Here is a 16,111-nt window from a genome sequence, read left to right as displayed (position 1 = left end):
TCTGCTGAAATTCTCCGAGTGTAATGATATGTGATAACTCAGAGGGGAGCGCCAGGGTCTACGGTGGATCAGCAGCTAAGTGGATTAGAGCCCTGAGCACAAAACACTCAGTGTTTTGAACCAGAGAGTAAAGGAAAACAGATCACAGGACAAAGGGGTGCGACAATACTTTTACCCTTCCCGGAAAGTCACCTCTGCCAGTTATTTCAGGTTTGCCTCAATCCGTGCCAAAGCCACGTTGTTGCTTAGTCATAAATCTGCCGAAGGTGGGGAAAAACCCAAATCCACACCAAAAAACACCCCAGTAAGAGGCACTTTTACTGACACCACCTTTGGAAAAGGCATGTGGAGCACTGTGCTCTCTGAGCAGAGGTACTGAAGGGGTGGGCAGGTTTGGCTCCAGCACCCCTCCTAACCTCCCCTCCAGTACCCCTGTGATCACCCCCCGGCTGGGGGGCTGCAGGCAGCAGCCATAGCCAGCCAGGCTCCCTGCGCCCAGCCCAGCCGTGGGGCTGTTTGCAAACGAAGCAAGCTGGTCCAGCCTTTCAGAAAGTCATAGAAAGGGCTTGGCTGCCTTTTCCTGGGGGGATTTGGGAGCTCACCTACCCAGGAAGGAGGAGCTGTCACACTCATGAGTGAAGGTGAGAGCCTCTCTGGTCAGGTGGCGAACTCTTTCCTACCTGTGCTGCTCTCTGTGCTGGAAGGGAAGGATGCCACGAATTCGCTGTTCTCTTACCCCAAACTGCTTGCTTTCTTCAATGCTTTGAGAAATTTCCCCATGTACCACTTCTGAGACTATTTTCTATTTAAAAAAAAAAAAAAAAAAAGTTTGGACACTTGCAAACATCACTTCTATTTCCTGACCTTTGCAGCATGGCCCAGGGCACAGATCACACCTTCCGTTCAGACAGCTGCAAATTCACCAGCGTTGATATGCTCTGGCCAGATGTCAGCCTCGCTGTGCAACTCTGAGCTTTTCACCAGGAACAGGATTGTCCTGCTTGGCAGAGCCTGCCAGAAAAGAGGCTTAAAAACTGTAAGACTGTAAAAAAATTCCAGTGATCAAGTAATTGCTTACCAAAGGCTACATGCCACGTGGGTACATGAGATGTCCCTTTCTCATCTGTGATGGGACAAATTAATTGACACTGGAACAAAAATGAAAGCAACAGTAGCTTGGGTTCTCTTCTCTAAAAGGGATGAGGGATATCAACTCCAGGGTAAGGGCTACCAGCCATGACCATTTTCCGAGGTGACATCACTGCTTGCACCACTGTGAGCTGGTGGTCCCCTGGGCTGGGGCCAGCCAGCCGTCTCCTGGTGACCCCCGAGACAGCCCAGCTCCCCAGCAAACTCCAGCCCAAGTGCACACGGGAGAATGTGTGTTTTTCAGCTGCGCATCCCAAACTAGGAATAACACAAATGCAAACGCATGTCATACCTCCATCACGTTTCTGGGATATTTTGGAGCTAGACTGACTTCAAGTAAAAAGCTAGGCTGGTGGGGAAGAGAGGCAATGAACATCCAGAAGAGGCCATATAAACTGTGGCTGAGTTACCCCGTAGCATTCCTGCTTTCCCCCCTTCCTTTTAACCTTTAGGTTTTTCTTTAATACAAAAGAATCTCTCCTGTTTGTCATTGCAGTCCAGGACTATTTTTAACACTACTAATGAGTGACTAAAATGAGGTGGAGTAGCTAAGCCAGCTATGCTGCTCCCAGCCACCCACCAGGTTTATCTGACCATCAGAGGAGGAGCTGGACCAGGGCCATCCCACATGAGAAAGCAGAGCAAGGGGCGAAAGAAAATGTCTGTCCTGGGACATGCACAGTGAAAAAACGTACAACAGTTCCTGTGGCTTATTAAAAAAAGCCCCAGACTCCTCACAGTGTAGGTACGTGAAACACTTGAGTGTTTTTCTCTGCATTAATCTCCGAACAGGGCTCCCAGAGCATGTAGTTTGCAGCTCATCCGCCCATCAGAAAAAGATAGGAGAAAAATTGTGCGGAGAAGTTATTCCTGGACTACAGCTTTAGAAACAGTACCCAAGTGAGGGAAAACAGTGGTTTCCCACAGGGTCAGCAAATTACCAGAAAATGCAACACGAGGCACAGGTTTGTCCTTCTGTCCGTCTGTGTGGTCTCTGCAGAGGTGCGCTAGCATCCGGAGAGCTGGAAGCTGTTGAAACGGGTACCTCCTGCATCTCCTCTCCTCCCATCACCACCACGACTGCTGCATTCACAGGAGGAACCGAAAATAACCGTGGGAAGTACCAGATGGCGGCTGCTGAAGGCAGCGTGCTGTCTGCCAAGTCCCGAGCGAAAGAGCGCAGGCACTGAATGGGAATGAAGACCCTGTCGCTGGAGCGTGACGACAGCATGGCAGCACGGCGCTAGCCTGGGCAGAAAAGCAAGAAACACTCCCCTCTGGACAAACAATAGCATAGAGGAATATATATGTATATATAATTTTATATATATATATAAAATATACGTATAAAAGCATACCTAACGTAGGGAACTTCTGTGAAATGGTCAAACCTCTATTCATACTAAATCATTAAAGGCAAATTGCACAGGTAGGTTAACTATGTTTATTGCAGAAGAAAATAGAGACGTTGACAAACCCAGGCATGCTCTGGGTGCGTGTTGCTGAGGTGGTGCAAGATAAAACACCAGAGCAGTAAGAGCCTCTGCCCCCTGCCCTCTGCCCCAAAGCCATCATTCTTCTGACAGCTGGGGAGAAGAGCAGGCACCCCTGTGCCTGGTGCGGAGCCCAGACCGTGGCTCGCAGCGCTGACGGGGGGGTCCAGGATAAACCCCCAGCCCTGGGGCTGCCCGGGCACTGGCTCCCTTTCCCAGATGTGACACTCAACCAGGTGGTGAGGACACCTTGCAGCAGTGGCTCAAAGCATTACTGCCTCAAGGCAGAGCTGCCGGTGCTCGGTGTCCTTGCAGTAAGTCATGTGCTTATAAAACCAAGGGGTGTTTTCCCTGCCTCGCACTGCCCGGCCCCACTTGGTCAGCTCACCAGAAACACAGGCTTTTATAAGTCACCTTGAATATTCCCAGCTGTGACACGCACAGGACCAAACCGTTCCAAGAAAACCTTTTAAGAGCATAGAAATATACTGTTATATGTCTTTTCAGACCTTAGAGAGAAATTATTTAAGCATTTTCCTTTAGGAGGAATGGCAGAGGGAGGCAAAAATAATACTCCACTATTTTGAAGCAGTAACTCCACTGGAATCACAACACACACTAGTAAGACAGATGTACAGAGTACGGCTTGGAAATCTTTGCTTCGGCCCAAAGAGAAAGTCAGATTATATTTCCATGGAGCCTTAAAAATCAGGGAATTAAGTGATCTGGGATGGCAGAAGAAAACTACTTGGGGAGGTATTCCTAAACTTAAAGGAGAAAAAAGGCAATTTGGCAGAAATATTGAGAACAAGTGATTTTCCAGTGCTCATCTATAGGGAGGGCAGGATGTTGCTCTACCTTTTATTAATTTAGTTAAAATAGGTCCACTTGTATGTGATCTCAGGTTGGTCTAACTCATGTATTTGCTAGAGCAAACTTGGAAGGCACAAGATGATATTTTCTCAGTTTTTCTTTTAAGACAGTACCATAAACATCTAAAGTTGCTGAACTCAGATTATTTATAAAATTACACAGGGTATTATAACTGACATAGACCAGTGGCAGCATAGAGATATGTGGTGTAAACAGTCACAAACACTTATACTGGCTAAGGATTTGTCCTACAAAATCACAAGCTCTAGGATCTCAAAGGTCAAATTTCCTTAAGCAATTGCATATAGCTGTCAGAAAAAGTTAATTGTGCTCCTTTATAGTAAATAAATCGATAGATAATGGAGAAGGAAAAGAACAACCGCCCAAATCTTTTTTTATCCTTAGGTTTTACCATAAAGGCTAAGCCGTCTCTCTTACTGCAGGGATTACATATACAAACCTAAACATCAGTCACATGAGGTTTTACTCACAGTAGCTTCAACAAACATATTTGCCAAGGGCAAGTGGTGAAGTGAGGTGGGCGGGGGGGGGGGGGACGGCGACGGACGGGGGACGAATCTGAACGTGCAGTATCGACATACAGTTCATAGCTGCCACTTCTGCACAGAGGAGCACAGACACCACCCCCAGTCAGCCACTCCGAGGTCTGTGGGATGCAGTTACCACGAAGGGATTGATTTTTCCTTGTTCAGGTGGCCAAGCCTTTCAAACTCAGTAATTTAAAATTCAGCCCCACAAACTTTTTATACCTGCAGAGAGACTGGGAAAATAGACCATTCCCACCTCCAGTTTTTTGGTCAATGGTATTTTAATTGCATCCCATGAGGATCCACATTTCATCCCAGATCTAGTGTCAATTCACCTTTTTTTAGAGGATGATTATATATTATGGGAAGCAAAATAGTCTTTGGGCATATGCATATTATATAGTTACTGAAGAATGTGAGTATGATCACAAATTACTGTATTTCAAAACAAATAGAATAACGTGCTTTGCTGATCTGTAAGTCTCATGGTCTAAATGCCCATGGTCTAAAACTATTTTAAACGATATGGAGATATTAAATTAAGCGAAGAAGCTGCAGCACTGAATTTATGCAAACTGCATCCCTGCACTTATCAGTTATCAACTGCATTGAATAAAAATTGTGCTTCTTATCAAGAGATGGTAAACAAAAACACAGAAGGATGAAAGTGCTAGGAGTTCTTTCAAGAGGGCTACATGAAAAGCCTGAAGTAGACAGTATTTCTTCACAACATACTGTCAGGTTTAATACCACTGCTATTAGAAATTATTTAGTGAGTAGAAAAAGATGATTTTGCATTCCCCGAATAGTAACTAATACACGTATTCTTCCAACTGAGAGAAAAAGCACAGAATAGTTGCAGTTCATTTCTTCTTGATTCACAGTTGCAAATAATAAAAGTTCACAGCAAGAACTTTCTCGTTCAGAATAAAGTAGAAACATCCAGTTGCTAGAAGTACAAATCCTGTCTTCTGTCATGAATCTGAATACCTGAAAGACACAGCAGTATCAGGACAGTCAAACAGCACGGTCCACGCAATCTCTTCAGATGTTGTGAAACAGAATTGCACCTCTGGGTCTGATGCAAGATGGCCCTTACTAGAATAACCAGAATGACCCATCCAAAGTATTCCCAAAACATTGCACGTCAAAGAACCGACATCAGGGTATGACAGTCTCAAAGACTAATAAAAATATGGAAGCCTGAATACTTCAGGAATAATTTCTTAGAACAACCCTTCTAGCAGCGTGGTGGGCTTGCTGGTGAAAACTGCAGTAATCTAGCACACAGGTCCAACAGGGACTTCAGCCTGAAGCTCGGTGCTTGAGATAGAAAGCAAGAGCTGTCCTATTTTTCTGGGATCTGAAACTTTGACATCCAGTGCCAAATAGGCATCGTGAAATGGTTGATGGCAAACCACAAAAACTAAGGCAGATGGGGTTAGAAAATCATGTATCTTATTTTAATAGGATCTTTTCCTTCTTCTCTGTTAATGTAATTACAGGAGATGGTGTATCTATAGGTGGGAAGAAAACAAGGTTTTGAAATACAGTCTGGAAGCAAGCAGGGAAGCATCTTTAATTCCGCATGCTTAAGCAAGGCAGCTATCTGTCATAAGTGAGCACTGTTTTGTTCCAAATCTGCTGGTTTTGTTACTCACCTGCAGTGCCATGGCTTACACTGGGATTTTCTGAGCTTTGGTAAGAGCTTGCTTTCCTCTCTTAAAAAAAAAAAACAACAAACCACCATAAAATACTGGAGATGAGCAGAGATTCAACACAGAGCTAAAAGTAGACAGTAGTTCCTAAATAAACCTTGTGCTTTTGCAGCCCAGCCTATAGCACAGGTGCTGGGGAGCTCTGTGCTGTCTGGTACAGCAACATACACTTTCACAAATATAAATATCAGCTGTTCTTAAACATGACACAGCGCAACAAGAAGTATATTTAACAGACAGAGCCAAGAAACAGGGACTCGCACAGCCAGACTAGCTGCACACATCCTAGGGGCTTGCCAAAGCCTCCCTGTGAACATGGGCCAGCTACTTCTTATCTGTTCTTTTTGGTTTGCTTGATTAGCGTGTTTGGCATTATACATGTGGTGTTATGAAGCTCCCCAAATATTCAGAAAGGCCCTGCAAACAGCCTTAAAGAAAAGGCTTTAATTGACGATAGCTGGGGAACATCAAGCTATTTAATTTCCTTTTCAATTCTTCCCCGCTCATTTTCTTGCTGAAGTTTTGCAGAGGGGAAAAGAAAGAAGAAAAAAAAAAAAAAAAGTCCACTGTTGCTAGCACTGCTCCCCTTTTTTTGATCCCAAGACTAGTTTCATGAAACATCTTTTTTGTTGGAGTTGGCTCCTGGGGCTCTCAAGCCTCGATAGGCCCACATTGCCCCCTTGGGGGAAAAGGGCACCTAACCGTGTTCTTAAATTAAATCCTAGAAGTCCAGACGTTGTCTTTAAAGTAGACTGACATTTAGTAGCTGCACGAAGTCTGGGGTGCGTGCCTGTGCCACACACACAAACAGCCTTAGCTAAATCTACCTATGTACCATGAGCAGAAAGTTTGTATTCCAGCTGAAGACGTACGTACTTGCCCTTTTCTATGCACAGAGACAGGCATTAGACACTCCAGCAGGAAAAAGTTAGCAAAACACCTCGAAAGAGGACTGTGGATAAGACTGCTTGCAGATATAAATACTAGTTTTAGCCCCCATTCTGCCAAATTCCTGCTGATGCAGATTAGAAACGGGGTAACTAGTAGGTATTCCACAGCCGGTTATTTTTCAAAACCTAAGACTCAGGATTGCTTCTTCACGTGCCTGGTCCTTTTTATCTAGAAGCACCAAGTAGGATGTACTGTATTTTTCCAGCAGACTCCCAAAACAATTTCACAACCCTTTTTCTTGGAGACCGGTGCCAAGCTGACTATCTGGGTAACGCCCAGGAACAGCAATGCAGATGTACCCGAACAGGGCACCAGGGCTCTGGCCAGCAGGCTTGATCCCAGAGAGCTTCTCAAAGGCAGAAATTACTCACAGCGGAGCAATTTTATCCAGGACACCTCGATACTATGGAGTCATAAGCTCCTGGGAAATGGCCTGGACTCACCAGCCATCTTTATTGTGTGTGCTGGTAGTACCTAAGGGTTGGGATTCCTACGAATTGTTAATAATAAATAAGCAACAACCATCGCTTCTGCGTGAATTGCATTAGCTCTGGGAAATCCACTGCAGAGAGCAAACACAGCCTTTGACACGCAATTAATAAAAAATTTTTAAAAAAGCAATTAGCTGGGAGAACAGGCAAGGTGGGCCCACCAGCCCCTTTACCCTAATCCTTCCAGCTACAGACAAGAGAGTGGAGAGGGAGAGAAACCCCCGACCTTTCTGGTAAGGGCTGCAGTGTCACATCCTGAATTCAGAGCACCAGTAACGCCCTACACAGTATGATAGGTTGCTCAGGGCTCTTACCTGGCCATCCCTTTCTGGTCATAATACAGGAGCATGTGGTACACACCATACCTTCTACCTCTAAGGTAGAGATCCTGATAGCACTGTGAATAATGGTTATATTCAGTTAAAATACCTCCCTAAGTTAAGCCAGAAGGTAAAATATTGTGCAAGTGGGCAATGCGTATTTTTTGATTAAGCCATACCATACAGTTCATCAATCCAAAGTAACACACTACACACCATGGGTCATCTCTTGAAAAAAAATTTCTATGAGCTGGGCTGAAGATGGCTCCAATTTGAGAGCCTTAGAAACAGATGGTATTATTTTGTCTCTTTACATATGATGCCACCAAAGAATAAAGTGATGGTATTTCCTTACCTCCCCCAGGAGCTGAACTTTGACTTATATTTTGTAACCTAGCAGGTCCAGTCATACAAGCAGAACTTGAGTGTTGCTTCATGGTACATTCTTGCATGGATGTTAGGCACCTTTCCTGTTCCAGAAGTCCAAGAAGAGAACCGTATTTCCTGCCAGAGATCGGTTCATCTACCACGTGCAGGTCAGGCAAGGCATGATGATACGCTGAACTTGTAAGACTGGGAGTCCCAATTGAAGGGAAGGGCCATAAATCCGCAGGTTGCGTTGGATGACTCCGCAGAGCTGATGGCTGGTATTGGCCTGCCATACCAGCAGCAGAAAAATTCAGACCAGAATTTGGCATGCTTGTCGCAGAAGATGATGGATATGGTTTGGAGCAAGGTGAAGAGAAATTCCACTGATGGGGAGACATGTTATCTACTTAAAAAGAGAAAGAAAGCATCTGAAGACTCATCAATTCTTACTTTTTTCCAAGGCAAATTCCAATGGATGAGAATGCCACCAGATTGCGTATTCATTTTTACAGAAATATATTTTTACTTTAGTGCTTCTCATCTTAAAAATCAATCACAAATTCATATAAAAAGCAGACTAAAGCACCACCACCAATACTTTAAAATAATATTACATTTGTTTTCTTATAGGCCACTAGCATAGGCAGGTTTTTAACAACTGCAAGCTTAGACAAATATATTTTTGCAAAGATAACAAAGTCAGTCATAAGGCACTTAATGCATCTGACAGCAATGGAGACTTTTATCTGAAAAGTGAGGACCCGGTCCTGCCAACAGGCCTATGAAGAACTTGAGAAGCAACCCAGCATGCACAGGATTTACCACAAGTCCCAGCTACATAATCCAGGGCTTTGTCAGCATGATTTTCTTGCTTTCTGTTTGTGCAGAGTTCCACATTTAAGCACACTGCATCTTAAATTCCTTAGCGAAAGCTAGTCACCCCCATCTAACACCATGCTCAGACATGGAAAGCAGCTCACCGTTCTTCAGGACAGCAGTCTCGCCCTTGTGCTTTGCGCTCAGGTCTTGTGGGTTCTTGGCATTGCTTAGAGCTCTAGAAAAATGTTCATCTACCACGCTGTTAATATCCCCTTGAAAATATGTAAATACAACACTCTGAGATCCCCATTCTGTTTTCACAGGTTCTTTGCTTTTACATGGCTTTGGAGAGAGCTTCCTTGTCTCTTCCATTTTCAACGACGAACAGTCCCTGCAAAAAAAAGACCCAGACTGGTCAGAGAAATACTATTCAACTTAAAGTGCACAGACAGTGGTGAGCCCATCTCTCTCCTGAAACTAGCAGGGCCAGAAGAACTGTTACTAGGAAGATTAAATTATTTCTCTGGGTTTCTGCTTCTTCCACACACCTTTTCTTTACCCATTTCCCTATTATATACTTCTAATATGAAATACTTTTAAGTATAAAATAGAAGGAGAAACCTTTCAATAAATACATACTACATTTTTCAGAATTGTGATGGGAGTGCACGTCTCCCAATCAGACAAATTGAGTACAATTAGTCTTTAACTCATTCAATGCAGTATCTTTTACTGGTGAGTTCCAAGTTTGATGTAACTGCACAATACGCAGCCTTAGCAAGGGATCCTGTACCTTGAAAGCACTGAATGGTCCAGAGATGCAGAGGGCCTGACGGGTACCAACCTTGTATAAGTTCCCTGTCAACACCATAGCATTTGCTCTAGTGAAGAATAAAATGGGCACATCTATCCACTAGCCATCATTTCTCACCCTGCCTTTATAACCCTGCACTTAGGACCTAGTACCGTGCAAATATGACCTGAGGATGGAACTGCGCTGAAAGAACTGAAGCACTTCGACAAATAATTCAGAGGTGGTGTTAGCTGTGGGTGAAGTTCCAGGTGAACTTATCAAAATGCTTTGCCCAACTCTGTTTTTTGCGTTGTTCAAAAAACATATTGACAGAGTGGGGGGAAAAAAAACCCACCCCAACCAAGAAAACATACTCATTGGAGGTTAAAACAACAACAACAACAACTTTAGATAAGGTAAAGTTTGAAGTACCTTGATCACTGTCAGCACAGACCTCCACAAGGAAAAGACTTCCAAGAGTAATTAGTTGCTCTACCTGTTAGAAAAAGACACTAGATTAAATTATTGGAAACTCAAATTGTGGCAAATTCAAGTAAAAAAACCCAACCCAAACCAAAAAACCTTTTTTCGTTCAAAACAACTTACCTAGCAACATGGTGGGTCTGCCAGTTGCTTATAACTTAGTAGCTAGTCTGCTAAAACACACACTGTAGTTCAACCAGAAGTTAGGGATTTAAGGCAGGAATTACTTGAAAAGAGTTTGCAGGCAACAGAAGACTGTAAGACTTCGCGTTTTCCTTAAAAATCTCTGCTGCCAGATATAGTAAGGGTAGGACAAGGCACATCACTGCTTGCCCTGGAAAAGCATCGTTTTTATGCATTTATGTAGCTTCTATCCGCAGGGGAGCTAGTTCCGCAACCAGAGCTCATATGTTCTGCTGTAATCAGAATCATATTTAGCAATGCTCTGGTTAGGAATGTTGTGAGAAGTGCCTGCTGTTTCTATTAAATTTTCCAGTCTCATTGTCAGCTCATCACACCACATAGCATAACAGCAACATTTACCTTGGTAGCAAAACCAAGGCTGTTGTTTTTCAGAGACCGGGGAAACCTTTGGCCAATAGACAGCTGTATCACACAAAACCTACTGAATCATTAGATCGGTGTTTCCATCCCACTGACTCTACAATACGCAGCGTTGCTTAACCTATTCCAATACATTTATCTGATTTATTTTCTAACACCCCCCACACACACACTAATGCTCAGAAACTTCCCAGTAAACATTGCACTCATCTCAAAGGGCAGCAAAGACGGTCTATTTCTTACACATGAAAGGACTGCTCAGGCTGCAAAGCCCAGTATTCAGATATTCAGAAATATGAGGCTTAAGGTTATTTAGCTGTAATCTAACCCTTTTTATGCTTAAGCCTTCATCTACAAACTTCTTGCCCCTGTTTATCATCTGCTTCTATGTCTGGTTTTGCTTGTTACCTCCACCTCCCCCATGTTCTCTGTTCAGTTCTCCCCCCTTCATGGTCCCTTGCTCAGCTAGCCCTAATCACCTGTTGTCAACTACCAATTCACATTCAAACTCTAGAGTTCCTCAGTCCTCATCTAAGAAATCGTCCTTCTTGCATCCTTTCTGTGGCTCCAGCCTCCGGTCCACCTAAACACAACGGTGGGGATAGGACACATACAGGTTGGTCACCAGTTAGGAAATGCATGGGGATACTCTATAACAGCCTTTTGATTCAGAAGACAATCTTTCAGAACTTTAAAACTGACCAAACTTTCCAAAACACAGAAAACTTAAACCGAAAACCCTTCCTCACAATTTACAGGCACCTTCCAAAGGCCCATGAGGGGAGCAGGAACAAGCACAACCCAGCCAAACAACTGGAAGAACTTCAAGCACAGGAAAAGACACTATATTTTCCCAGTCCTGTTTTAGAAAGCAACCCACGGTTTAGGTGAAGAAACTTTCTGGTTGCTCAGCTGGAGGCCAACACTTGCCATTGAAAATTCCAACCCAAGCAGCAAAAGCTTGGCAAAGTCGTTAGCAGCCATATGGCTTGAGAATGGACTCCATCATGCCACCTCGACGGCAAGCAAGCAAACCAGCTCTTCCTACACTGCTCCACCACTACAGATCAACATACAATTTAAAAAGTGTTACCTCTGGCCCAGAGGTCTCTTTTTCCTGTTCCTCACTCAGTGCAAGCCAGCCATTGTGTCTTTGTGCCACTTTATTAACATGCTTAACTTGCTTCTGACATTAATTGTAAGCTCCTTTATTGGTGTGTAGCAGCTGTTGAACTTGTGTGAATTGTGACCACAATGCTAGAACAATTATAAATAAAAAAATGCTAATACAATTTTTTACAGAAAGAATGGTCATTTATCTATTTTTTTTTCTCATTTCCCTTAAAAACTTCTTATGCCTCCCAACAAGCACTCATAAGAAGGCTGGATATAACGCAGGTTACATCTCAGTCCTTTCAGTGACCATATACACATGAGAAATCTGATGTCCCAGGGCTCAGGACTTAGATTTGGGGCACTGTGGTCTTCATTACCTGAATTTCCCATTCTTCCATCTTCCAGCAGGAAGTCTGCAAAAACCGGCAGAAATCCTTCCAATTTGTGTCTGCCACAAGCTGTTGTCAAAATATAGCAGAAGTGGAGCTCAGGATGAAACAGACTCAGCTCACCTCACACTACTCTCAGAATGGGTTCATCATGGCAATGATGTGTGTAATTGTTAAAAGTTACGTGTCCTTCGGGTGGACAAAGATTCATGCTCAACACAGGTTTAAGAGACGTTGTTGACTGCTCACAAGTGACAGTACTTTACAATATTTTTCACATTCCCCACCCTGGCTAATAGTATTCATCTCCCATCGCTGTATCATCAGACAGAGAACTCTCTGTTCTCTATTTCATGCAGCCCAAACCAGTTTAAATTAAAAAAAAAAAATTAAAAAATCCACTTCCCAAGTATTAAGCAACAATTTAACAAACAGGCGTTTTCTTTTTGCAAGTAGTTTTCAAATGGGGGAACATTTGAGAAAGTCAGTGACCATAGATTGAAATTCTCACTGAATTCTCCTACCTTAACTCACTGTCACGAGCGGTGTTACAACAGTAGGATTTTCCAGACGTGGGACGGTCATGCCGCGTCCGGCAGTTTGGGATCCTTCCCCCAGCAGGCTATGTACACTCTCCAGCGACTGCAGGAGGAGACAAGCAACGTTCATGAACTCCCTACATGCTTTCTAGCCTCTAGCTGCAAGTGAACTAGGCGTTTCCTTCAGCCTATCTGCTAAGAATGCATGAAATGCACTCCAACAAGTCAACCAGGTTAGGAGGTTTCAGGAATGAGGAAAATAGGATTGTAAATAGGTTTTGGGTATGGGTTTTTTTTTTTTTTTTGTATGACAATGTGTACACAATAAAGAAGAGAGCGTCTGGACTTTGGAAAGAGTTTAGAGGAAGATGATAAATAAGTTATGGCAAGAACCAAACATGGCCAGGATCATAAAGGATTTTCCTGTGCCAGACTGTATCATATTCAGTATTAAGTAGGTAACATCAACAAGAAGGAAAAGATCACCTGTCTCCATCCCTGATAAACTGGATAAGCAATTCTCTCTCTCCTCTTTGATGGATCTGTTTAAATGACTGAAGAAATCTTCAGAAAATAAAAATACCATTCTTGTTCCGTGTTATAGGAAGAAACAGATAGTTTGGTGTGGGTTTTTTTTGTTGTTGTTTGGTTTTTTGGTAGGAATTTTACCAAATTGCAAGCCATTCCAGAATGCTGAATTGGGGTCAGATTTGCCAGTCGCAGCTGGAAAAACACACTGGGGAACTAGTCATCAAACGGGTGACATTATGACTTTTACACTCTAGCTTGTTTACTCACCCAGAAAGTAGGAGAGCACAATCCAATTCCCTCTGCCTAAATAGCTATGAATCCACCCTCTGCCCTCTCCCAGAACAAATTAACTACCAGGCTGTAAGACTTCCCTGGACCGTGTTTAGTCTTTTTATTGACACACACTTTGCATAGCACATCCTCACTGTGAGACGGGATTCCGGACTATCAGCAGGGCAAGTGCCCTCAACACCTCCATCATTCGTTGATCTCCTCTTCTAAACCGCTTCATATAGCAGAGGTTTCTTCTGTTAAAGCTTTTCAAGACCTCACTCAAGAATTACCTCTTAAGTTGGCAGTTAAAGCACTCATGAGGTTGTTAGATGGCATCAGTTTAAAGCTCCTAGGTGAACACCTCAAAGAACTACTGGGTAAAAGATCATCCTCCTTGTTCCTTTGTAGTATAGCAACTGAAACAACTGATTTCCAGTGCTTTTTAAGTATTCAAAGTGTCAAGGTTTGAAGAAAAATTTTTCTTAAAAAAAAATCTTCATTTCTGAAATTAAAAATTGAAATTCTGCTTGTCCTTAACCAATAAAAATCCTGCTACAATCTCAATTGTAACTATGGTGCCTACAGTCATTACTCCCGCTCTATGCAGGGTCTGTTAGCACACCAAGCCAGAACGAAGTTGGAGGCAAAACCCACAGAGAGGGAACAAATACCACGTCCCACTGCGAACACTTACAGTTCTAGCAACATGTCTACGGGACTCCAGTCGGAAAGCTCCGGCATGTTAACACACGCTTTATAAGCTGAAGTCACTGTGCACTGAATGCTATGGTTATCTTTTACTGAGGAAAAAAAGTCAGACAAATAAATTATCTCAAAACTGATCAGAAAAGACTTGTTTTGTTCAGGAGTTTGTTTATTAAAAAGGTAGTATAAAACACAACCCCTTTAAGAAACAAAATTGAAGACAAATCGAGGATTCTCAGATGCTGTCACAGGTCTAGATATTATTCAAATATGATTTATTTTTTTAAATGTTGGTTTTCTAAAGGATAAATGAAAATGATCAATTTAACTTATCGAAAGAAAATAACCTGTCAGAAAAATTCCAAAGTCATCTTACTGAAAAGTTTAATCTAACAATATACTTTCATATTACAGAATGAGCAAAAAACAATTTGCTGCAAAAGATTTCATAATTCTATAAATATTTTACAGAACTTTCAGAGTATCCTGACAGTAAGACTTCAAGCCTTGTATAATGAGCACTAAAATACACACAAGTCAAATCAACACAAGTACACAACTTACATAATTCATTTATCATACTGCAGTATGTTTCCTCCAATTCAGAAATAAAAGTAAGAATTGAAAATCCAATTAAAAGCTATAGGGATGTAATATTTTATTTTTTTCTTAAGGATTTTTGTTAGGTTAAACAGTTCAAGAATTCAGGGTACGGATATCAATTTTACTGGAAAATTTAAAGGCAAGTTCGGGTTACTATGAAGCATCCAATACCTTTAAGTTTTTTTTAAGTGAATTAAGCTAAGGATTTGTAATTGCAAATGGATTAACCTTAACTGAATAATGTCTAGGACATGTTTTAGCCAAAATGCACTGCATTTAACATACTAATGATTTTAAGTGAATTGCAATCCTTATACAAAATGTAAGTTGTACGAGAGACTGAAATTCAATTAAAAAAAGTCATTAAAAAAAGTCAGCAGGAGAAACAGATACACATTTTGATGCAAAATGAAACTAATTCTCTCTTTACAGCTGTGTATGAACATTCGAGAACCTGCTACAACTTATGTGCCTTTCCTTTTGGGGCTTTTTGCTTCCAGATGCCTACCTTAGCCATGCTTCCTCAAACCACGTACTCTCTGACAAATACTTGTAACTCCATACAATTACCTTGCCAGCAAACCACTAAACAGCATTTGATTGTAAAGCAAACTACCAATGTATCTTGAAGCTAAGCAACTGATTTTGTATTGCGTGGTTAAGAAAGCAATTATCTTTGCTGAATCATGCTGAAGTATCGGTTAATACTCTTTCCCCACTGTTATATTTAAGAGGCTTCACATCCATTTCGTTACCCTGTGCAAATTAGTAAAAACAGCTAGAGAAACAACTGAATTAGCTAAAAACAACTAGAGGAATCTAGTTCAAAGTTGAGCAACAAGGATTATCCACAAATTGTTTCAACCTGCTGCTAGTTATTGTTTGCATAATATATGGAGGGAAGGAGACAGCTTTTCTTAAAACAAACCTCTCGCCAAAAGCCTAGGGATGAAGGAACATGCAGTATACTGGGATTGGAACCAAAGAAATACTAGAAACTGAGCAAAAATTTGATTTTGTCACTTCTAATGAGTGACAAACCATTAGAAAGCACTTTTAATTAAAGAACGAATACAGTGAAAACTGCATTAGGGTTTTAACTTCTTACCAATTTATGATGCTGCTCAGTCAGGAAAAAAATGTAAGTTTAAAAGCAACTCAGCTTGTTCAACTTCAGATTTGTTAGCATTTGGTATTAAACATTACTGCTTTATATGACAAGATTTTAATAATCATACTTCAAAACAGTGATTTTAACTTTTGTGAAAAAAATTCTGTTCAATTTATAAAATTTTTCATTGTTTAAAAAAATGAAAAAAATCAAAAGAATTCAGTCTCACTGAAAATCCGCTGAAAGGAAAGTCACAGCTGCATTAACCTCTCC

The 16,111-nt window shown here is 41.9% G+C and overlaps 1 protein-coding gene across 1 annotated transcript; it reads right to left on the bottom strand.

Moving 5' to 3' along the window:
* Nucleotides 1-2,579: 2,579 nt before the first annotated feature.
* Nucleotides 2,580-14,265, bottom strand: VGLL1 (vestigial like family member 1). Its single transcript, XM_027800879.2, has 6 exons — nt 12,601-14,265; nt 9,957-10,020; nt 8,893-9,122; nt 7,899-8,315; nt 5,725-5,784; nt 2,580-5,053 (listed from the first exon to the last, which is right to left on the bottom strand). The coding sequence occupies exons 3-6, from the start codon at nt 9,101-9,103 to the stop codon at nt 5,013-5,015; spliced, it is 729 nt and encodes a 242-aa protein (XP_027656680.2). The 5' UTR covers nt 9,104-9,122; nt 9,957-10,020; nt 12,601-14,265; the 3' UTR covers nt 2,580-5,012.
* Nucleotides 14,266-16,111: the final 1,846 nt, after the last annotated feature.

The sequence above is a fragment of the Falco cherrug genome, chromosome 15 (assembly GCF_023634085.1).
Source record: "Falco cherrug isolate bFalChe1 chromosome 15, bFalChe1.pri, whole genome shotgun sequence".
Classification (NCBI taxonomy): domain Eukaryota; kingdom Metazoa; phylum Chordata; class Aves; order Falconiformes; family Falconidae; genus Falco; species Falco cherrug.
Note: the sequence above shows the minus strand (reverse complement) of the source record. Positions and strands in the feature narration are given on the sequence as shown.

Bases quoted from the DNA above. Each gene is read 5' to 3' on its own strand.
- VGLL1 (XM_027800879.2), bottom strand. From the start codon at position 9,103: ATGGAAGAGACAAGGAAGCTCTCTCCAAAGCCATGTAAAAGCAAAGAA. The intron at 8,316-8,892 runs GTGAGCTGCTTT...CTTTTTAAGTAG, and splicing joins GACTGCTGTCCTGAAGAACG to ATAACATGTCTCCCCATCAG. The intron at 5,054-5,724 runs GTGAGTAACAAA...TGTGTCTTTCAG, and splicing joins TGTAAGCCATGGCACTGCAG to GTATTCAGATTCATGACAGA.